Genomic DNA, 25,211 nt, shown 5'->3' with positions numbered 1-25,211 from the left:
CCTGAAACCTTTGACTTCCATTGCCAAAATGGACACCAGGTTCTTCTTGTGATCAAGTACATAAAAGAGATTCTGTAAATGAATCGAGTTACCCTCATTCAATTGAGGGGTAATATTTCCTACACCCTTTCTGGGATAGGTGGCATCGGCTCCAAGTATAATCTCACGATTGTTTCCATCTCTACCAAATTAGAGAGAGCACCCTTCTATCCATTGAAGTGCTTTGGAGCACTACAATCAATAAGCTAGATTCCCAAAGAATCTGAAGGAGAGGGCCAATACAAGATAGCGCTTCTTTATCTTATCAAAAACAACATTTGATTCTTCATGCCTAAGGTTCCTTGCTTTCTTTGAAGAGTCAACTGTTTCCTTGATGACCTGCATTACCTGTCATTCCTCTGACCATTGAAGATGTCCCTGGAATGATTGTTATCATCATCAAGTGATGTGTCCCTGCCATTCAGACACTTCTTCGCATAATGGCCGAACTAGTTATTTGCCTTTCCTTCCACCTTGAGATCCGGTCTTCCCAATGAAGTGATCTTTAGGTAGGCCATATTCCGCAGCGCTATTCTGATAATATTCTCTGCTTCGATTTCACCCTTGGTGAATTTGAAGAGGGATGAGGAATCCATTGATCCTTTTGTCCTTTCCCAATTGTCTTCGGCGATTTCTCTTTCACTCTTGCTTGGGCATTGCCTTCACCTCAGCTCTGATACCATGTTAAATTTAGGTATGTTCTATGCTAGAGCAATTTATTTCAATTTTCATAGTTAGCTCAATATCTTTTCTAGATTAGAAATCACATCAGCATTAAAGTAAACTGCAGATAGAACATAAATATAAATTGCAGAAGACAAGCCAAGACAAGAGGACACAAGATGTGGCGCTAGCCAGGGACAAACTCCAATGTGGGGAAACCCTTGATCAATTCTTCTTATATGTTATTCAATAGTTCAGCAGAGAGAGAGATAGTACATATACAACAGAAGTCAACACTTTGACTTTCTAGATAAGAGAATAGATCATCTCTAACAAGATGATACATGAGATCAGTTAAAGACATGCTGCTTCAACTAATTCTCCAAGGTGACTCCTTCACCTATCATTGTGTTGCATCTTGTCATCATGCTGCACCTCATTGTGCACCACCATGCTGCACATGCTTGCTGTCCCATTGTGCCATTGCTGCACAATGTCATGGCTGTCCCGTTGTGCCATTGTTGCACAATGTCATGGCTGTCCTGTGTATCCACCATGAACCATTGTAGCACTATGTACTTGCTGTTCTATGTATCCACCATGAAACATTGCAGCACTAAGTACTAGTTGTCCCATGTTGTACCATTGTACCATTGCTGTTCCGTTGTGCACTATATGCCATTGACCATTGCTGTCCCATTGATGTACCATATTTCACCAAGTTGCCTTTGCTGTCCCATTGCTTATCATTGCAGCACCATGTAGCATTGCTGTCCCATTGCTGCACCATACTTCTTGCTGTCCATATTGCTGCATTTCCATCATTACCATGCTGTCCCATTGTTGCACCATACTGCACAATGTTGCCTTCATCATGCTGCCACCGATCACATCATTATGCCGTTGTACTTACTGTGCACTGCTGCAATTCTGGGACTGGTTAGGGTACTAACCACAGTCCCTAACAACCCATCAAAACTTGCCCAGAATTGCACTTAATGACTGCTGTTGTCTTCCACAGAGATGCTGCCCTCCATGCTGCCCCTTTGAGGTAGTTTCAGGCCCAACACTTTTACCTATCTCCCTAACACAGCTGTGGCATCCAAATGCCTAACTAATAGCACTTGCTAGCACCCAGACACATTCATTCTTCATGCTGTTCTCTTGCTGTGGTTAGGGCTGCCTTGCTGCGTATAGATTAGGGCAGTGTATAGGAGCAGGTATGGGCAGCGTATAGGAGTCTTTTTACTGCGGCCAGGGCATCCCTTTTTGCTGTGTCTAAGGGCTGTCTCAAACCCTTCGAAAACAACGTATGGATTAGGGCATGACTGCATTTAGCTAGGGCTTGTTGTGACCTGCGTTTAGGGCATGATACGACTGCGTTAGTCTATGAATAGACTACGGCTAGGGCTCCAAGATTAGGGCTATTGAAGCTCCCTTAAACAGTGGACAGAGCTCCCTTTGAACTACGGCCAAACCTTCACAAGACCTGCGGCTAGGGCATCCTTCTTTTGTTGCATATAGGGTCTCCTTCTAGACCTGCGTTTTTCCCTTAGAGATTCTTCTTTCCACTAAAACCCAAAACAAGTGGAGAAGAAGAAATCTCAAGAGAGTTGTGCGTTGAAATGATTTGCAAGGCACTTATACCAAAACGTGGAGCACAAGTGGGGGCAGTTTAGTTGCTGACCGACCTTGACGAATTGTCTCATAACACAAATAAATTCATATCTCCATGAATACTTATCGGAATTGGATGATCTTTAAATCAATCCTACATCTCTCGATGAGAGGGATCCAAGAAAATATCAATTGCCATAAATAAGATGACCCACATGGAGTTTGGCCCTAGTTGCCAATTTTAACAACTACGGTTGTCATTTCTTTGTTAGACATGACTTCTCCCAGCTCTTGAAGTTGATCCCTCATCTCAGAGATCTTCATGAAATATGGAGCTATTCCTTCCTTTGATATCTTCATCTTATACAAATCATTTCGAAGAGATATCACTTCTCTAGTTGTGCTTACCGAGAATAGCTCTATTAGCTTGTCATAGATTTCTTTTGATGTTTCAAGTTTGGAGACATAAGGAATGAGAGAGTCTTTGATGGATTCTATTAGAATCCTTTGAGCTCTTGTCTCATCCTTATTGTACTTGGCTAAGGCTTGAGTTTGTTCCTTAGCAGGGATAGTGATATTCCCTTTGATGTGTTCTAGAAGTTCATTCTCCTTGAGAAGTAAATTAGTCCTCTTCTTCCATGCAAGGAAGTTAGTGGTCCCAACCAATTTATTGCTTTCCTTGCAAAAAGACATTGATGTATAATCAGAAGGGGACATATACTTACTTGATAGAGTTTGAGATGTAGTGGACTTGCTTTCTTCTTGAAGACTTGATGGCTTGCCTTCCTTGGATATTGATGTTATTCAAGTTGCTTTCTTCAAATAGACTTGATTGATTGCTTGATGACTTGGCTTGTAGTTCTTTTCCTTTTGAAGATGGTGTGTCTTGATGTAGGTCCCTCCTTGATTTGCTCTTCTTGTAGGTGCCTTTATACAAAAGGCTTCTCCTTTTGCTTTGTAGTCTTCTTGTAGTCCTTTCTTGTCCTTGATGAGATTGAGACTTCTTGGCTTGATGCTTCAATTTTTGTAGATGTCCTTTTCTTGATGTGTCACCTAACCTCTGATACCATGTTGAAGAATCAAGGGCAGTGATGTATATTAAGATTCTCCTAAACTTGATAACAATTGGTGAAGCACTTTTACAATATATCTTGATCTTCTTCTATTATTAGTGTGTGTGTTTACTTCATCAAACAACTACCAAAAACATAAGAAATAAGAACACAAGATGTTGGCTCTCTGTCAGGGCTAAAACCTCTCTCTCTTAGAGAGGAAAACCCTTTTGTAAGTTTCTCTTATTGAAGCTTCTTATTGATCAATGCCTAACCGTAGACCGTTGACTAAAATGTCCTCCAAGCACAAGTCAAGTCCTTCCTTCTTTCTGCACTTTGTTCCTCGACACTTAGTCTTCCTTCTTCCGACACTTTGCTCCCCGACAATTCGTCCTCATTCTTCGTTCTTGTTAAAATTGGCAACTAGGGCCAAACTCCATGTGGGTCACCTTATTTATAGCAGCTAATATTTTTCTTGGATTCCTCTCTCCGAGAGGTGTAGGATTGATCTAAAGATCATCCGATTCCGACATGTATTTATGGAGATATGAATTTATTTATATTATTTGACAATTTGTCAAGGTCATCCAACAACCAAATTATCCCCAGCTCAACCTCAACTTTTCATTATAAATAGAGGTGACCTCAAGTCATTTGTCACACACATATCTCATTATCTCTCTCCACTCGTTTGGATTTGGTGGCAAGAGAGGTCAAGTGGGAGACATAGCCGCAGTACTAGAGAAGGAGATCTAGCCCTAGCTGCAGTCTAAGGGAAGGCTCCAATACGCTGTCAAGAGGAGACTCCAATACACAGTTGAAGGAGAGCCCTAGTGGCTATTAAGGAAGAGATTTAGCTGCAATTGAAAGGAGACCTGGCCGTAGTCAAAGGAGGCCTAAATCCGCAACTCAAAGAGAGACTAAGCCACAATCATCTAGCCGCAGTTAAAAATGCCCTAGCTACAGTCAAAAGAGAGGTCCAATACGCAACAAAAGGAGCCCTTAATCTGCTATCAAGTGATGCCCTAATCCGTTGTCCAAGAGGCTCCTATACGTAGCAAAGGAAGCTCTAATCTATTGTCATAAGGAGGCCTAAATCCACAGTGAAGGAGTCCTAGCCGCAGACCTAAGGAAGACTTAGTAATTCTGTGATAAAGCTACATTGCCTTAGGTGACAACGTGGTCTATTTCAGGGCTGTACTTGAGCTCGATTTGTAGGGCAAAAGAAGCCGCAGAAAAGAGGATCAAGGGACTGTTGTTTAAGGGCTGATTGGAGCACTGATTGAGGTGACTGAAGTTACACTCCACTGCTGAGCTAGACCACAGGCCATAGCCAGTAGTTGGAGGCCTTTAGGAGTCGCGTTCAGGAGGATAGCAGCCCTATAAGGCAGCGTATAGTTGGAGGGACTGTATGAAGGAAACCCGCAGTCAATAGGTGTTTGATTTGTGGTAGCATCGGATGTGCTCTAGCCATGAAAATTGGTGGTGAGGCTAAAGAACATGAGATCTCCAAAACCCAGAAATTGTTTGAAGAAATTCTACTCGGATGAGGACATATTAAAATACTTAATTTTTTTAATGGGGTCCTAAGTATAAATTTAGGAAAATTAAAATATTAATGTGTATTAATATAATTTTGGGTTAGAAGGTTCCAAAAGATGAGGATCAAGCCAAATCTAATCTTAACCGTTGATTAGGGACTTAATCTTGGCCGTTGAAAACTCAACAGGAAAAGTATAAGAGGAGGCTTAAGGGTCAGTTGGAGATGCACCAAATTGATCAGTCAGTTCGATTTTTTGGAGCCGGGTTTGCTGAGAGAATTGAACCAGTGATCTATTGCAGCGAGGGGCAGTTCGACACGAGGTCGAGAATACATAACAGAGAGGCAGAGATAGTACCAAAGAGACAGTGCAGAGCTTGGAGAGGCTGCCACAGAGGTAGCTGGGAGCTACACAGAGGCTGAAGAGGCCAGCGTGGGTGACGCAAAGGGTCTGAGAGCTGACGCAGAGAGCCAAGGGGCTAATGTAGAGGCTAGTAGAGTTGACGTAGGGCCAAGAGGTAGCGTTGGTAGAATTTTCATGGGGTAGACTAAGTGCTGGTGAGCTGGGAAGGGTGATGCAATCCCTGCAGAGTGACGCAAAGCAGCAGAGAAGCTTGGAGCAGCTTTTGCTGTCCAGCTAAGGAGCTGCCATTGTTGCTGTGGGATTGTTCATCTGGTGATTGATCAGTTGGAATATCTGTCTCCGAGGAGAGGTACTACTGCCGAGGGCATTCTTTATTGGGTGAGCCATTTTTGGCACCCTAGATGTATTCAAAAACTGCATAATAATAAAACCCTCATATCTGCCGCATCGGTTTTCTCGGGGAAAATTGTCCAAAAGTAATGGTGTCCCTTGTGTGCTTGTCTCAGTTATTTTAGCGCTGATTTATATATGAGTTAAGGCTGCATTTGTGTTTATTTCAGTATTTAATTTATAAATAACTTGTTAATGGAATGAACAAATAGGAGAAATTAAACCAGATAATGCAGTAGGGATTTCTAACGTGTCAGACTTCGAAATTTCAACATGGTATCAGAGCGTTGCAGATCAAAGGAGAACTGAAGGCACTAGCAGTAATCTGGGGAATTTGTAGCAGTAGCAGCTGTCCCGAGAGACAACGTTGTTCCAGAGTAGAAGCAGCAGAGAAGAAGTGACGTAGAGGGCCCGCGTCATTGTTTCGAGCCAGGAGGAGGGTCAGCACACAGGCAGAGGGGCAGATCAGACCTACGCAATGCACGATCATCTTTCTCAGCCAGGAAGGATTGATGTTGTGGCCAGGAGGAGCATATTCTACCATTGTCGAGATTGCGCAGAGCTTGAAAGGCTCAGTTTCTTCAATTGCCGGGGCTTGGGGAGCTATGGGCAGATTGTGATTGAGAAGCTGGTGGGGTGTTGTTTCTGTCGGTGTAGAATAGTACCTAAGGGAACATAACCAAGGTAGAGGGAGTCGTTACCTTGACGGATTTCTAGCCAAGAAATCCAGATCCGACTTGTAGTTGCAAGGAGGATTGGAGAGGAGCGGTTTGACATTTGGCGGGAGGATTTCCAGCAGGGAAATCAGGACATAGAGGGAGATTTCCAAGAGGGGAGGCGAAACTCAGAGGGAGTCCAAAAGAGGAGAGGAAATGGTAGTGAACGGACTGAGGGATCAGGACAGGTTGGACGGGGCTTCCAACTTTGTCATCTGGAAGGCCAAGATCCTGGCAGTCCTGGATCGACATTGCATCAAGGACTTTTCCTTGAGAACCGTGGCTATCCCAGTCGACCCCGCTGAAATCAAAAGTATGAGGATGCAATGGCAAGGGCGAAGTGCTTGATCCTTGACGAGGTCAAAGATCATGTCGTACCACATATTGCTGAAAAGAACACAACAAAGGAAATGTGGGATACTTTGACGACCTTGTATCAGGGCACTTCCGTGCAGTGGAAGATGCTATTGGAGAATCAACTGCGGTCATATCAGATGCAGAAGGGAGAGTAGATAGATCCGTTCCTCCTCAGATTGCAGGAGATTCGTGACCAACTTACTTCCATAGGGTCTACACTGGATCCAGAGTTCATGGTGAGGACCGCCTTGAATGCAGTCTTCGAGGAGTGGGAGACATTTGTCCAAGGCATTTTGGGCAGAGCTACTCTTCCAGGATGGGAGGAGATGTGGGCAGCTCTTCGCCAAGAAGAGATCAAGAGGTTGACCAAGGCAGGGAGTAGTGGCAAGGGAAGTTGAATCAAGAAAGAGGAGGAGGAGGATGCGGCTCTAGCATCTGCGAGACAACAAGGGAAGAGGAAGAAGAAGGACATCTCCAAGGTGAAGTGCTTCCATTGTGGGGAGCTGGGACATTATGCATCCTAGTGTCCAAGGAAGAAAAACAAGGGAGAGGCTTCCGACTCCAAGGCAACTCCAGCTAAGGTGGAGAAAGAGGTTGAGACTAATGATGATTGTGCCATGAGTGCTCAAGCACCTCCAGAGAAGAGGTGGGGAGACATCGAGTTGTAGTTAGGAGGAATACATACTAGGGGCAGGATCCTTGAGGTTCCTAAACTCTTGGATCATATCCGGCTACGGGATCCCTTAATGACAGTAGCAGAATGATAGATGTCGGGTGGGGCAAAGTGTAGTGGAGTAGCAAGGCAATGCTTTGGTGCAAAAATCTGAGGCAACATAGTAGAGGTTGCAGCAGTGCGAGAGGCATAGAGGTGTATGCAGTAGTGCATTGGCAGCAGAGGGAGCACATGATAACAGTAGAGGCAGCTTCAGTTTCACAAGGTTTCCAGACTTACTGGGATGTCAATATTTGGGAGAAGTCAATTACCTACTTCTCGGTAACTGAGTGCAACAGTTAGCAATGGCAGTGCTAGGGGCAACATGGGCAACATATTGAGAGGGAGCTGCAATATAGATGTAGCAGTGGCAGTGGCAGTGACATGGGCAGCAATACAGATGTAGCAGTGGCAGTGACATGGGTAGCAATACAGATGTAGCAGTGGCAGTGGTAGTGTCATGGGCAGCAGTGGCAGTGGTAGTGTCATGGGCAATAGTACAGATGTAGTAGTGGCAGTGTCATGGGCAGCAGTACAGGAAGTAGCAGTGTAGATGATGTGAAGCAGCAGGCTAAGCATCAACACAGGTACTGTGCGTAGGATTAGTGTGATGTTTCCATGGTGAAACATTACTAGAGCACATTCCTCACTAAGAGGGAGTGTTGATTTGTGGTAGCATCGGATGTGCTCTAGCCATGAAAATTGGTGGAGAGGCTAAAGCACATGAGATCTCCAAAACCTAGAAATTGTTTGGAGAAATTCTACCCAGATGAGGAGATATTAAAATAATTAATATTTTTAATGGGGTCCTAAGTATAAACTTAGGAAAATTAAAATATTAATGTGTATTAATATAATTTTGGGTTAGAAGGTTCCAAGAGACGAGGATCAAGCCAAATCTAATCTTAGCCATTGATTAGGGACTTAATCTCGGCTGTTGAAGACTCAACATGAAAAGTATAAGAGGAGGCTTAAGGGTCAGTAGGAGATACACCAATTTGATAAGTCAATTCGATTTTCTAGAGCTGGGTTTGCTGAGAGAATCGAACCAGTGATCTGTTGCAGCCAAGAGCAGTTCGGCACGAGGCTAAGAATACATAGTAGAGAAGCAGAGATAGTACCAGAGAGACAACACAGAGCCTGTAGAGGCTGATGCAGAGGTAGCTGGGAGCTACGCAGAGGCTGAAGAGGCTAGCGTGGGTGACGCAGAGGGTCTGAGAGCTGACGCAGAGGCTAGTAGAGCTGACGCAGGGCCAAGAGGCAGTGCCGGTAGAATTTTTGTGGGGTAGATTGAGTGTTGGTGAGCTGGGAAGGGTGACGCAGAGCAGTAGAGAAGCTTGGAGCAGCTTTCGCTGTCTAGCTAAGGAGCTGCCATTGTTGCTGTGGGATCATTCATCTGGTGATTGATCAACCAGAATATCTGTCTCCGAGGAGAGGTACTACTGCCGAGGGCATTCTCTGTTGGGTGAGCCATTTCTGGCACCCTAGATGTATTCAAAAACTGCATAATAATAAAACCCTCATATCTGCTGCACCGGTTTTCCCGCATTGGGTTTTTCTGGGGACGATTGTCCAAAAATAACGATGTCCCTTATGTGTTTGTCTCAGTTATTTTAGTTGATGATCTGTATATGAGTTAAGGCTGCATTTTTGTTATTTTAGTATTTATATTTATAAATAACTTGTTAATGGAATGAACAAGTAGGAGAAATTAAACCAGATAATGCAGTAGGGATTTCTAATGTGTCAGACTTATAAATTTCAAAAATAGGTGGCCTGTTGGGTGTGTTTAGGGTGATGTAGTAGACAGAGTTTGTGCCCTAACCAGTGACCAGGTTTGCCAAGAAAAGCACCAGTCCTTGAATCATGTAAAAGGTGCCAGATTAGCATCTTTGACATAACCAGTGATGCAACGAAGGAAGGAGGGTCTTATGGAAGGAAAGTCGCAATACTCCGGGTGATTGGTTGAGCTGTTCTAGGGCTATCATCTGCTGTATAGAAATATTCAGTCCTCGGTGTCAGAATTGCAACCTCATTGTGTCATCTTCATTGTGAAGATCTCTGATGTTTGATCTCCTATTTGGCAAGTTAGTATTGACTTTAAATCATTTGTACTATCTCTCTCTCTGTTGAACTATTAAAGAATATAAGAAGATTTGATCAAGGGTTCCCCACATTGGGGTTTGTCCCTGGCTGGTGCCACATCTTGTGTCCTCTTGTCTTGGCTTGTTTTTTACTGTCTATATTTATGTTCTATCTGCATTTTACTATCATGATAATGTGATTGCTAAACTGAACATTGATATTGGGCTAACTAAGAAATTGAAATAAATTGCTCTTAAGCATAGAACATATGAAAATTTAACATGGTATTAGGGGTGAGGTCAAGACAAAGCCCAAGCAAGAGTGAAAGAGAAATCACCGAAGACAGTTGGAAAGGACAAAAGGCTCAATGGGTTCCTCATCCCACTTCCCTGCTGAAGGTAAGCTCCGTGAAAAGTCTGACTATCATAGATGGAAGATGTCTCTTGATCTAACATTGGAAGAACAAGAAGTGTTGGATTATGTGAAGGGTAAAATCCCTGAGCCTCCATCAAATGCATCGGCTACTACAAAGAACAAGTACACCAAGGGTGAAGTCAAAGCGAAGAAGATTATTAGAGATTCCATTGACAAGTGTCTGGTGGCCTACATCTCCGATTTGAACACGTCCAAGGAGATCTACGACAGATTGGTAAGCATGTTCAAGGCTAGTGATGAAAATCAAATTTTGTTCCTAAAAAATAAGTTAAAGGATATTAAGAAGGGCAAGGACGAGGATATTCAATCCTACTTCTTAAGGGTCACTGAGATCAAGAATAATCTTCTATCGATTGGAGAAGTCATTCCTGACAGGGAACTTACTATCACTACCCTTGGAGGGCTCCCACCCGAGTGGTATATATTCAAAACCACTATTCTCAATAATGATCGAATTCCATGGTTTGAAGAATTGATGTTGAGATGCATTCAAGAAGAAACCAGGATGGTGGAGCAAGAGATGCCCTCTAATAGAAGTAACCCTACTGCTTTCTCCGCTCATGCCAAAAGGAGAAACAATGCAGGTCTAAAGGTCATTTCCATGGAAAGCATGGATCTAAGGGAGGAAGGAAAGGCAGATGCTTTGCTTGCAATAAGTTTGGCCACTATGCAAGGGAGTGTCCAAATAGAAGGGACACTTCACATTATGATGATCACAATCATTCCAGGGGAAACTTCAAAAACAATGATCGAAGGAATGACTGGTACAATGGAAAAGGAAAAAGGAATGTAGGACATCAAGGAAATGGTCGACCCTCCAAGAAAGCAAGGAACTCCAAGTATGAAGAATCAAATGTTGTTTCTGATAAGCAAAAGGAGTATTATCTTATATCGGCCCTCTCCACTAGCTCTCCTTCGGACACTTTGGGAAATTGGCCTATTGATAGTGGTGCTTTAAGGCACTTCACCAGATACAAGGAAGCTCTCTCTAATCTGATAGAGAAGGAAACAAATTTGAAGATTATTCTTGGGGACGATGCCATCTATCCCATAAAGGGTGTAGGAAATGTTACCATTAAATTGAATCAGGGTAACACGATTCATTTACAAGAATTTCTATATGTACCTGATCTCAATGTTATGAAACTAGCTCACAAAAAGATAGAAAAGAGATAAACACCTTAGAATTGAGCCTCTTCTAGGGGGAAACCTTCTTTGCATTACACAAATGAACAATTCTCGGATGATACAAATGACAAGTCCTCCTTTCTATATATAGGAGTTTAAGGGTCATAATATAATCAAAGTCGACATAACAATAATAATGTAAGGGCACAACAATAACAATAGTGGGCTTCTATGGGTCACAATAATAACAATATGGGTACTACATGGGCACAACAATATAATAAGGGGGTTGCACTAATAACAATAAGGGGTTATAATAGTAGTATAGGGAACTAACACTCAAGAAGAGCCTGGTGTCCATTTTGGCAATGGAAGACAAAGGTTACAAAGTGGCATTCATCGATGGAAAGGTACGTGTTTGGAAAAGAATTTTCAAAGATGCTATTACTCTTGGGTTCAAGGTTGGCACTTTGTATCAAGTTGCAGGAAGTCCATTGGGGACCATGTCTTGCGACACATCTCTTCAATGGCACCAAAGATCTGCCCATGTTCATTGTAAGGCTCTACCTGATGTGAGACAGATGGTGACATGAATATCTGAGTTCAAAGAAGAGCATGAAGGTATATGTCTGGGATGTACTGAGGGAAAGCTTACAAGGGGACTATTCGCCTCTAGTAATAGCAAGACCACAAATGTGGAACATCACGAGGGGCTTGAGGTTCATGATCAGGAATCTCATATAAGCAAGATGAAGAAAGCTCTCTATGGTTTGAAGAAAGCACCCCGGACTTGGTATGAGAGGATCGATAGCTATTTGATGAAGCTAGGATTCACTAGGAGTGAAGCCGATCTGAACCTTTACTTTAAGGTTGAAGATGATAGATCTCTCATACTGGTGCTTTATATGGATGACCTCTTTCTGACAGGTGCAGACCCTCTCATTTATAAACGTAAGAGGGAGTTGGATTCCAAATTTGGAATGGTGGACTGCAAGCCTATGACTACCTCGATGGAGCTTAACTTTAAGAAGTTATGCGGTAGTGCTGCCGAACCTGAATTGGGTAATGCTTTTGAGTATTGTCAACTCATAGGAGCATTGATGTTCTTGGTGAACTCCCGTTCGGATATATTTTTTGCAGTTAACACGTTGAGCCAATACATGGTTGAGCCTCATCACTCAGATTGGATTGGTGCCAAGAATCTTCTGAGATATCTTTGGGGCACAATCACTCATGGACTGAGATACATTGCCAGAGATGTGAGGCTGCATGGTTATTTTGATATTGATTGGGCAGGCAATATGGTACATCGCAAAAGCACTTCTGAGTGCTCTTTCTCTTTGGGTTCTGCTTCGATATCTTGGACGAGCAGGAAGCAGAAGTTGATTGCTTTGAGCACTATTGAGGCCGGATGTATAACTGCGAGTATGGCCTCGTGTGAAGCTGTCCGGTTGGAGAAGCTCTTCAGTGAGATGTTTGGACACATGCTGGATACCACCGTGATCCTCTGTGACAACCAGAGTGGGATCCGATTATCAGAGAATCTCGTATTTCATGATTGCTCCCAGCACATAGACATCAGGTACCACTTTATCCGAGATATGGTACAACGAGGAGCAATAAGGCTCCATCACATTGGGACTGATGAGCAGGTCGCCGATATTCTGATGAAGTCCCTGGGAAAGGTCAAATTCTTGACTTTCCGAGAACGACTAGGAGTCGTGGAGAGACCCTCTCCTGAGAGTCTTGTATGATATGGATATTGAGCTCTGCGAGCTCCGGGGGGCATGGGTTACTTCTTGGAGCGATGAGCAACCATAGGGTGAGTTGTTCAACCTTCCCCTAGTGGTCTGCTATGTAGGCAGGATGAGTGGTTCATCCTTCTCCTGTTGAGACACAATCATAGGGTGAATGGTCCACCCTTCCCCTAGTGATTTGTTGTGTGCCAGGTGAGTGGTTCAGCGTTCCCCTGGGATACCCCATGGTGACTTGTAGGCAGGATGAGTGGTTCATCCTTCTCCTACTGAGACATCCTAACCATGCAGTCTGGGACTCATGGGAAGTACCTCTCATCTGGCCAATGAGTAGGGAAATGAGGATAGGGACCATAGTACTACTGATGGACGCATCATGTACTACTGTACTCCCTATGCTAGGATGATATTGATCTGGGATCAATTGGAACTGACTTCGGGTCAGTAAGAGTGGTATGAGACACTCTCTTTATTTGGAACTGATTTCGGATCAGTAAGAGTGGTATGAGACACTCTCTTTATTTGGAACTGATTTCAGATCAGTAAGAGTGGTATGAGACACTCTCTTTATATGGGATTGACTTTGGGTCAATAGAGAATGGTATGATACATTCTCAATCACTTCTTCTTCTTCATATTTCAGCAAAGCAGAGCAGAGCAGTGCAGGGCACTGCATTTATGGCAAAGATAGTATAGAATGGCAAATGGATTAGCAAATGGAGTTCTCCCTAGTTGAGAGGGAGTGTTAAAATTGGCAACTAGGGCCAAACTCCATGTGGGTCACCTTATTTATGGCAGCTAATACTTTTCTTGGATTCCTCTCTCTGAGAGGTGTAGGATTCATCTAAAGATAATCTGATTCCGACATGCATTTATGGATATATGAATTTATTTATATTATTTGACAATTTGTCAAGGTCAGCCAGCAACCAAAGTACACCCATCTTAACCTCAATGTTGCATTATAAATAGAGGTAACCTCAAGTCATTTGTCACACACATTTCTCATGATCTCTCTCCACTCGTTTGGGTTTGGTGGCAAGAGAGGTCAAGTGGGAGATATAGCTGCAGTACTAGAGAAGGAGATCTAGCCCTAGCCGCAGTCTAAGGGAAGGCTCCAATACGCTGTCAAGAGGAGACTCCAATACGTAGTTGAAGGAGAGCCCTAGCAGCTGTTAAGGAAGAGATCTAGCCACAGTTGAAAGGAGACATGGCCGCAGTCAAAGGAGGCCTAAATCCGTGACTCAAAGAGAGACTAAGCCACAGTCATCTGGCCCAGTTAAAGATTCCCTAGCCACAGTCAAAAGAGAGCTCCAATATGCAGCAAAATGAGCCCTTAATTGGCTGTCAAGTGATGCCCTAATCCGTTGTCCAAGAGGCTCCTATACATAGCAAAGGAACCCATTATCTGCTGTCATAAGGAGGTCTAAATCCACGGTCAAGGAGCCCTAGCTGCAGACCTAAGGAAGACCTAGTAATTCTGTGATAAAGCCACATTGCTGTAGGTGGCAGCGTGGTCTATTTCAGGGTTGTTTGTGCATGATAGGGCTGTTCTTGAGCTCAGTTTGCAGGGCAGAAGAAGCCGCAGAAAAGAGGTGCAAGGGACTGTTGTTTAAGGGCTGATTGGGGCACTGATTGAGGGGACCGAAGTTAGAGTCCACTGTTGAGTTAGGCCGCAGGCCATAGCTAGCAGTTGGAGGCCTTTAGGAGCTGCGTTTAGGAGGATAGCAGCCCTATGAGGCAGCATATCGTTGGAGGGACTTTCTGAAGGAAAGACACAGTCAATAGGTGGGCTGTTGGGTGTGTTTACGGTGCTGTAGCAGACAGTTTGTGCCCTAACCAGTGACTAGGTTTGCCATGAAAAGCCCTAGTCCTTGAAGCATGTAAAAGGTGCCAGATTAGCATCTTTGACATAACCAGTGATGTAGCGAAGGAAGGAGGGTCTTATGGAAGGAAAGCTGCAGTACTCTGGGTGATTGGTTGAGCTGTTCTAGGGCTATCATCTGCTGTATAGAAATCTTCAGTCCTTAGTGTCAGAATTGCAACCTCATTGTGTCATCTTCATGGTGAAGATCCCTGATGTCTGATCTCCTATTTGGAAAGTCAGTATTGACTTTAAATCATTTGTACTATCTCTCTCTCTGCTGAACTATTAAAGAATATACGAAGATTTGATCAAGGGTTTCCCTACATTGGGGTTTGTCCTTGGCTGGTGCCACATCTTGTGTCCTCTTGTCTTGGCTTGTCTTCTATTGTCTATGTTTATGTTCTATCTGCATTTTACTATTATGATAATGTGATTGCTAAACTGAACATTGATATTTGCTAACTAAGAAATTGAAATAGATTGCTCTTAAGCATAGAACATACCAAAATTTAGCAGTTCTTTGACTAGAGATAGACCTTGTTTATGTGAGCTCTAGATGAGATGCTTCTCTTCTATACTTAGAGATATCCTTTACTTATGGAGACACCTTTCTCTTGATCAAACGAGATTCTTCTTGAGATATATATGTAGACTGATGTGACTGTACAGCAGCCCTATATTCTTGCATGTGTGGTAGGTATCCTTGTGAATTAGGGTCCTTTCACCGTCGCTTGAGAAAGGGTCTTCTTCACTTGAGTAGGAGGCCTTGTAGGCCTAAGTTTCTAGCCAATAAAAGATGAATATGTGACTGCGATCTCGCTGCTGATATATCCACAGACTGCCCTCCTTTTCCTTGCACGTGTGACTGTACTTTGCCCTAGAAACAGACCCAAAACTTTGCTTTTCTTCCTTCTTCCTTTGCTGGAGACCCCTTCAACTTCCTCCTTCTCTTTTCCTTGACTTCTCTTTCTTGCTGATTTCAGAGGTGAGTATTGGTTGTTATGAGGGAGTGGACAACCTCTATATATAGAGGACTGTCCCTCCTTTAGGCCGACTTGAGGCCGACTTGATGTTTCTTTATCATTTTTGCTGCTAGGAGGATGGAGAGGACTTGACTTTGCTTGGAGATATTTCCTTTGACTCTTATACAAGTTTATACGTAGTGTAACATGCCCTCATGGGTCTTCAATAAATACATTGACTCTTTGACTTCCTAGAGGCACTTAAATACGTGCTTGACCTACTTCAATGAGCAAGAAACTCATTGATAAATATAACAAAAATAATATTTCTTTTCTTGAATAAATACAAATATCAAAAGTACATATATGAAGACCGAACCTAGTTACACTTTCTTCAACACAAAGATGAGACAGAAAATTCTACAAGAGAAGATTATTTGGCCTTTAAAGTTTAAACATTGACTTGAATAAACTAGGTGAAAAAGTTTCATCATTTTTTGAGCAAAACAGTTCTAAAAGGGTAGTGAAACTGACATGGTCTATAATTGAAAATTTAAAACTCTATTAACTAAACAAATTGCACATGTTTGGTGCAGAAGACCCATTTTGCAATCGATTTAAAGATATATGTAATAACTCTTTCCTAACCAGTACATGTGCTAAATGCATGTATGCATATTGTACCAGTATCAAATATCTAGAACTGCAAAAATTTCTAGAGGCGATTGTCTCAAGGCTTAGAGAAAATCAATAGGACCAAGTATGATCTAAGGTGGAAACCAACTTATCATTGTTTGAGAAGTCGAAAAGCATATATAGAAATTGTCTCGACTCTGGGATTGCAAGACTATGAGAATATGATTAAGTAAATTGTTTTTTGTTTGTCAAGTGGTTTGAGTTTATCAGAGATTACATCAGCTTGACCCGTGGCTTGAGAAACCGCGACCTAGGGGCATCTAAAGTGTCAAAATCACTCGGGAATCACACCGGCCTTGGCCACACCAGCCCTTAACATGACTGGATTTTTGCCCACGGAGTTTTGAACCGTTGACCTTCACATCATGGAGTGACTTAACAGTACACCCATCACCATCTATTCTACACCCTGTGGGCTGATTAAGTAAATTGTTAAAAACAATTCTGAATGTTCCTTAAAATGGATCAAAAGCGTATGTGATATGAGAAAATAAAAGCCGAAGAAAGGAAGGGTTGACAAACACTTTGAGGATGTCGTCTGTATCCTGCCATTTGCATTATTTTCTCTCTACATCGACAAATTTAAACTTTTGATGAAGACATGGATAGAACCACATTTGATTAGGAGATGATGGATCTGCCACCACTTCATTCTCAAACCTCAATTCTAGATGATATGGTCCTAATGGCATGTAGAACTTAAAGTCTGAAAGAAACTTAAATACTATAGAATTCTGCATGCAACTAGCAAAATATATACGTTTTTGGGGTACAACACTCAACAAACTTGTGATGGTAAGCAGTAAATAGCATGGCAGAAGTCTTTTTTCGGTTATAATTCTCCCTTGAGAATCAAAAAATAGGAAGAGAGCTAACTTGGAAGGCAATTCGTGAAAACTCTGATCCTGGCTTGCTTTGAGAGGGCACATCATTTAGGGTAACACTCTAAAGAGGTTTATACCTGGTTGCAAAAATGCCATCACACACTTGGAAGAATATAATGACCTATTGCTTACAAACAATCAAATCAAGATTTTACTTTTAATAGATCATAGGAGTTTATGGGTCTGAAGTTTAAGGTAAAGAAATAAAATTTCTCGAGTTTTTCTTTCCCTGTTCCATTCCTGTATTATTTTCCTTGAGTGTTAGTCTGATATTCAGATGACATGGAAATGAGAAAAACATTATTCCGGAGTTGCATGTTTCTTCCTCAGTTAAATGTATGTTCATCTTCCATTTCATGCCTGAAATTATGTGATTAACTCTCGTTGTTGTTTTTACTTGCTTTAAACCAAACAGGTCATCAAAGGATGGGACCGAGGTATAGTAGGAGGGGATGGAATTCCTCCTATGTTGTCTGGTAATACCTTGACAGCAATCCAAATGGTTGTGACTTATTTAATGTTTTTGACGGAGATTCTTGGCTGAAGCTCATTTGTTAATTTCCTGTTGACATTCCAGGTGGAAAACGAACATTGAAGATTCCTCCAGAGCTTGGGTATGGTGTAAGAGGGGCAGGATGCAGAGGAGGTGAGGCTGTCAATGCTTTATCCGCACAAGTAGTAAAAGTAGGAAGGAGAAATATTTACCAATTTCTGTGTTATTTTATGCTTGTGTTTCTTAAAGCTATACCTTTTAAATTATATACACTAGTGCTAACGTCTATGGAAGTTTATACGATAAAAGAAAGTTTATGATTCTTCAAATTTTTCTAAGAATGCTTCCCATTCAATGCTGAGGAAGAATTGTCGCTGTCTCTAGGTCTAAGAACTCCATCCATTACCATTCCTCACCATGACACTCCCTTTTCTTTTATAGGGCTAAACATGTCACACACTTGGGGGGTTTGAACCCAGGTGGGGGAAAATATCACCACCTTATGCTGTCTAACCAGTCAAGCATTGATCTAGCCAATGATATTGCTATCTCTCAGATTCTCCCTAGAGTAAAAGTCCCAATTTCACCAGGGGCAGAACCTGATCATACAAACAGCCAATGCCATCCACTGTCACCTTGACAGCTTTACCCCACTTCTAGGTTTTGGATGTGCACTTTTCGTATCCTAAAGGGTATCCCTACGTTTGATTCCAGTCCTAATTTTATCGATGGGTATGAGTGAGAGTCTGACTTGGATAAGATGTTTGATCCTTTCTTAGATTTGTGGTATGATGATGTTTTGTTTGCAATGTTGATTGTATGATTAATTAAAAGAAAGAATTGTTGCACCACAAATTTCATTTGCAAAAAGAACTGTTCAAATGAGAGTTCCAGTTGAAGAGGCATTTACATCATCTGCATATGTGCAAACTACATATTTTTTAAATTCATCATATTATTTCCATAAACATCAATAAAAGATGTTCATCACCAGGAACTATTAGTGCAAATCTTCCAAGCAATTATTGTACACTATTAAAATTTGTCTCAATGCCAAACAACTTCAATTGCATTACCCAAAAATATGAAAACAATGAGTACTCGATTTATCATTGAAACATCGAAAACATTTGCATCATCACTGTAAAGAACTAAGCATTCAGATAATGAACTTAGAAAATAATGCATTTGCCATATTCAAAATTCTTGTCAAATCGTTGACTTTCAACTAAATAAAGTGAACGCTTTCAAGTTGTTATGGCAAAGAATCATATAGCATTTAAATATGTTAACCATGTAGATTACTTTTGAAAATCGTCATGCCGATTAAATAAGTGAAATGTGAGCACTCATATACCATGTTAAATCATATAGTAAACATGTGTTTGTGTTAACAAAATGGTTGTGAATATTATGAAGCATTATAACATCTAACCAGCATAGATCCATCTTAACTTTGGATCTACCAAGCCCCGAGAGGGATCAAAACGTCTTTTAGAGTGGGTTTTGATCTCTCTTGGGGCTTGGTAGTTCTGGAGTTAAGACGTATCTATGCTGGTTTAATTATTAGTTTTTATTAAAGCTATTATGATATGTGTGCATAAATTGCTCTCCATTAAATATTTATAAGAATTTTATAAATTTTTCTTTAAAATGTATATTTATACGTTCAAAAATGTTTTAAATCTTTTTTATTGATTTAAAATGTGGAACATATTCTAATATATAGTTGTGTAGTAATTTAATTTGAAGTGGTAATTTAAATTTTCAACATTTTAAATTTTTTTTGAGTATATTATTTAACTAATTTTACTTACATTAAAATAACAGGAATGCCATCACAACTAAATTACTGTCTAAACACACAATTAAATAAAACTTTTCTCAGTGTCGAGTTCTCTTTGAATTATAATATCTTAAACAATATTCTAAGGGAACAACTCAGAATTTAATTAAAAAGAAAGTTAGCATTTACCCATTGTCCAACATTATCGCTAATGTAAGTATCATTCTAAGAGAATTCATACCCAGTATACTAATTTCAGGAGAATTAGTGTTTCATTAGAAGAATGTTTACTTGGAGAAGCTCCGCAACATTTGACAGCGAAGATCGGTCATAGTGGAGAACAATGGTGGGAAGAGTTTATGGGTCGAAACGATGTTCATTATTGAGAGCTTCCTAGATATATTCTTACCATGACAGTGGTAAATTCGGAAAGATAGTCTTCTGAGCATGACAATGGTAAATTAGAATTACAAATTGTTAATTGAAAACCCTCAAAGGCCTCCTTCGATCTCTTGATTTTTTGTCCCTGGAGTTTTTAGTAAATAGAGTTTTAAAACTAAAACATAAGTTGAAATAAATTATTTTATTTTTAAATGTTAAAATATTGAAAATTTATTATGAATAATTCTAATAAATAAAAAATTGTAAAATTAAAATTATTAAACAAATTCTTTAAAAAAAATTGTTTGCTACAATTTGTTGAATTTTCTAAGTCTATCCGTTAGAAAATTAATTTGTATTTTGCTGGTTTATTTCTTCTACTTGTTTAAAAATCGAACAAGTTATTTAATACATTAAATACCGAAATAAACACAATACAGTCACAACATCTACAGATCATCAACTGAAAGAAAACAAGCACACAAGTGACACCGTTATTTTTGGACAAATGTCCCCGGAAAAACCCAATGCGGGAAAACCGGTGCAACTATTCTAAGGGTTATATTATTATGCAATCTATCTGAGTACAACAGGGTGCCTAATCCGGCTCACCCAATAGAGAAAAATACACGACAGCAATACCTCTATATCTGGAAACAGGTATTCAGAAAACCTATCCCACGAAACCCTCTCCGGCACAATTGAAGCTCAGCGTTGGCTCTTCTGGCCTTTGTGTTAGCCCCCTGAGGCACTGCGTAGCCTCTGGGAGCCTCTGTGTCACTCCCTTTGCCCTCTGTGTGGATGACGCAATCTCTTTGGGCTTTGCGCTGCCTTTGTTGGGCTCTGCGTAGCCTGGACTGACTATTGCTCTCGCTCTCTCTGCTTTGTTGATTTGGGCTAGCATCGGATGTGCTCTAGCCACGAAAATTAGTGGAAAGGCTAAAGCACATGAGATCTCTAAGACCCAAAAATGGTTTGGGCAGATTCTAACCAGTTTGGGAGTATTAAAATAATTAATATTTTTAATGGAGTTCCTAAGTCTAAACTTAGGAAAAATAAAATATTAATGGGTATTAATATAAAACCGGGTTAGAATGGTCCAAAAGTCATGGATCAAGCCAAATCTAATCTTAGTCGTTGATTAGAGATTTAATCTCGGCCGTTGATGGACCAACGGGAAAAGTAGAAGAGGAGGCTTGAGGGTCAGTTGGAGAACACACCAAGAGAGATCAAGAATTCGATTTTCTTGGGTAGGGTTTGCTGAGGAAATCGAGTGAGTGATCTGAGTTGCAGCTAAGGGGCAGTGAATACATAACAGAGAGGCAAATTTAGTATCAGGAGGATCAACACAAAGCCGGGAGAGGTTGACGCAAAGCCAGTTAGAGGCCACGCAGAGGCAGCTAAGAGCTGCGCAGAGCCAGAGAGGCCAACATGTGAGACGCAGAGGGTCTAGGGGCTGACACAGAGGCTCCAAAAGTTGACGCAGAGGCTAGAGAGGCTGACGCAGGGCCTAGAGGCAACACCGAAGGATTTCGTGGGACAGACTGGGAGCTGGGAGACTGGGACATTGGTCCAAAAATAACGGTGTCACTTGTGTGCTTGTTTTCCTTCAATTGATGATCTGTAGATGTTGATACTGTACTTGTGTTTATTTTTAGTATTTACATGGTAAATAACTTGTTAAGTAATTAAACAAGTAGGAAGAAATAAACCAGATAGTACAGGAAGAATTTCTAATGAGTTAAACTTAGAAATTCCAACATGCTTCTGTGCTGGTCTCCCAGTGTTGTGTTTGCCTCTCTGCCTCGTACTCACTCCCCTCACTGCTGATCACTGATTCAACTTTGCTTAGCAACCCTGCTCTAGCAAAATGAATGACTGATCACTCTGGTGTATTCTCCAACTGACCCTCAAGCCTCTTCTTATACTTTTCTCGTTGGTCCTTCAACGGTCGAGATTAAATCTCTAATCAATGGCTAAGATTAGATTTGGCTTGATCCATGACTTTTGGAACCTTCTAACCCAGTTTTATATTAATACCCATTAATATTTTATTTTTCTTAAGTTTAGACTTATGAAATCCATTAAAAATATTAATTATTTTAATATCTCCCAAATCGGGTACAATCTGTCCAAACCATTTTTGGGTCTTGGAGATCTCATGTGCTTTAGCCTCTCCACCAATTTTCATGGCTAGAGCACATCCGATGCTACCCCAAATCAACACTCCATCTTAGCGAGGATTGTGCTCTAGTAATACTCTACTTTGAGCATCACCCTGATTATCCGGCATCGGTCCCTGTGCTAATGCTAGGCCTCCCCGCCCAACATCCTCTACACTGCTGCATCGTGTACTGCTGCCCATGGCCCTGCCACTTTCACTGCTGCCTCTATACGACAGCTCCCTTTGCATCCGTGCTGCTGCTGGTCCATCCTCCAACACTGCATCTGCACTGCATCCCCCTCTCGTCATGCTGCATCGTGCTACTGCATACTGCTACTGCACTGCAACTCAGTTACTGAGAAGAAAGAAACTAATCCACCGAACATCTGACATCCCTATCAGGCTAGAAACACTCTCGATGCTGAAGCTCCCTATGCCGCTAACAAGTGCTCCCTCTACTGACCTTTGCGCTGCTGCAACAACTCCCTGCATCTCACATCATTGCACACCTCTCTGTGCCATCCTGCACTGGTGCAACACTCCCGTGCCTCTCACATTGTTGCAGCCTACTAGCCTAGCATGGCCCCGGGACTCTTGCACTGTAGCACCCTCTGCTGCTTCATCTGCATCCGTCTCTATTGACATCCGCCAGTCCTGCTACTCCACTTTGGGGCTCTCATAGCAAGGTATAATCCAAGAGGTTGGGTACCTCAAGGATCTTGCCCCTCATTGCCTATAGTCCCCCTGAATACAATTCGATGTCTCCCCACTTCTTCTCAAGTGGCACATGAGCACTCATGGCAAAATCCTCATCCTCCTCGACTTCTTTCTCTGCCTTCGCAGGCGTTGCCTTCGAGTCAGAAGCTTCTTCCTTACTCTTCTTCCTCGGACACTGGTTCGCAAAATGACCTAGTTCTCGACAATGGAAGCACTTGACCTTTGAGAGGTCCTTCTTCTTTCTCTTCTCCTGCTTTCCCGCAGATGCCAGAGCCGCGTCCTCTTCTTCCTCCCGCCTGATCCTAACCCCTTTGTCGCTACTCCCCACCTTGGTCAGTCATTTGATCTCTTCTTGACGAAGAGCCGCCCACAATGCTTCCCAATCTGGAAGACTCGTCCTGCCCAGTATGCTTTGGACAAATACCTCCCAATCCTCGGAAACTGCGTTAAGTGTGGTCCTCACCATTAATTCCTCATCCGACGTGGCCATTATGGAAGTTAGTTGGTCACGGATCTCCTTCAAACGACCGAGGAAGACATCTATCTGCTCTCCCTTTTGCATCTGGTATGCCCTTAGCTGATTCTCCAAGAGCATCTTCCTTTGCACGGAAGTATGCTGGTACAATGTCTTCAAGGCGTCCCACATCTCCTTTGCCGTTTCCTTCTCGGCAATATGTGTTACCACATGATCCTTGACCGCATCAAGGATGATGCACTTAGCCTTAGCCATTGCCTCCTCGTACCTATCATTTGCTACCGGATCAACTGGGATAGCCATAGTTCTTAAGGCGAAGCCCTTGATGTGATGTCTATCTAGAATGGACAAGATCCTGGCCTTCCAGCCCACAAAGTTGGATGCTCCGTCCAGCCTATCCTGATCTCTCAGCCCATTCACGACCATCTCTCTGCTCTTCTCTGTCGACTCCTCTGAGCCTCTCTACTTCCCGCCTGGAAGTTCTTGGTTCGATTCTTGCTGAGTCTCTTTACTTCCTGTCTGGAAGTTCTCTTTTGGACTCCCTTTAAGTCCCGGTTTCCCTCCTGGAAATTCTTCTGCCAACGTCAAGTTGCCCCACTTTGATCGTCTGTGCAACTGTAACACTGATTCAGATTCCTTGGCTAGAAATCCACCTCGGCAGCAACTCCCTCCACCTCGGTCTTTCCCTGTTAGGTACTGTTCTGAACACCACCAGCTTCGCTCCACAAACTACCCACAGTCTCCTATGCCCCAACAACTGAAGGATTGAGCCTCTTGGCTCTGCGCAATCCCAACACCGGCAAAGCAACTCCCTCAGCCAACTGTGTCAGCCCACCTAGCCTCTGCGTGAGCCTGTTTCTGCCCTCCTCACCTCTGCGCTGCCTCTCTCTGGCCCAGATCGATGACGCAGTCCCTTTGCGTCACTCCTTCTTCTATTGCTTTCTGCAAGGATCAGCTTTGTCACTCGGGACAACTAAATCTGCTGCTTTGCTAAGCTTATGCCTTTTGTTATCCTGTGATCTGCAACCACCCTCTGATACCATGTTGAATTTTCTAAGTCTATCCGTTAGAAAATTAATTTGTATTCTGCTGGTTTATTTCTTCTACTTGTTTAAAAATCGAACAAGCTATTTAATACATTAAATACCGAAATAAACACAATACAATCACAACATCTATAGATCATCAACTGAAAGAGAGCAAGCACACAAGTGACACCGTTATTTTTGGACAAATGTCCTCGGAAAAACCCAATGTGGGAAAACTAATGCAGCTATTCTGAGGGTTATATTATTATGTAGTCTATCTGAGTACAACAGGGTGCCTAATTCGGCTCACCCGATAGAGAAAAATACATGGTAGCAATACCTCTATATCCGGAAACACGTATTTAGAAAACCTGTCCCACGAAACCCTCATTGGCACAACTGAAGCTCAGCGCTAACCCTTATGGCCTCTGCGTCAGCCCCAGGACCCTTTGCGTTAGCCCTCTGAGGCACTGCGCAGCCTCTGGGAGCCTCTGCATCACGCCCTCTCCCCTCTGTGTGGATGACGCAGTCTCTCTGGGCTCTGCACTGCCTTTGCTGGGCTCTGCATAGCCTGGATTGATTGCTGCTCTTGCTCTCTCTGCTTCTGTGCTGGTCTCCTAGTATTGTCTCTGCCTCTCTGCCTCGTACTCACTGCCCCTCACTGCTGATCACTGATTCAACTTTGCTTAGCAACCCCGCTCTAGAAATATGAATGATTGATCACTCTGGTGTATTCTACAACTAACCCTCAAGCGTCTTCTTATACTTTTCTTGTTGATCCTTCAACGACCGAGATTAAATCTCTAATCAACGGTGAAGATTATATTTGGCTTGATCCATGACTTTCGGAACTTTTTAACCCAGTTTTATATTAATATTTTATTTTTCCTAAGTTTAGACTTAGGG

General features: G+C 42.2%; 1 protein-coding gene across 6 annotated transcripts in view; it reads left to right on the top strand.

Annotated features, from left to right (window-relative positions):
* Positions 1–25,211, top strand: part of LOC149245264 (peptidyl-prolyl cis-trans isomerase FKBP13, chloroplastic-like) — a 207,804-nt gene that overhangs the window by 44,895 nt on the left and 137,698 nt on the right. For all 6 annotated transcript variants that reach the window (XM_089457732.1, XM_089457729.1, XM_089457728.1 and 3 more), the window contains 2 exons: positions 17,677–17,737; positions 17,839–17,907. In XM_089457732.1, coding sequence (XP_089313858.1) covers positions 17,677–17,737; positions 17,839–17,907 — 130 coding nt within the window. The remainder of the gene's footprint in view (positions 1–17,676; positions 17,738–17,838; positions 17,908–25,211) is intronic.

Source organism: Pinus tabuliformis, chromosome 7 (assembly GCF_031772625.1).
Source record: "Pinus tabuliformis cultivar Carrire ecotype Pingquan chromosome 7, CPIR1, whole genome shotgun sequence".
NCBI lineage: Eukaryota > Viridiplantae > Streptophyta > Pinopsida > Pinales > Pinaceae > Pinus > Pinus tabuliformis.
This window is presented reverse-complemented; position numbering and strand designations above follow the sequence as displayed.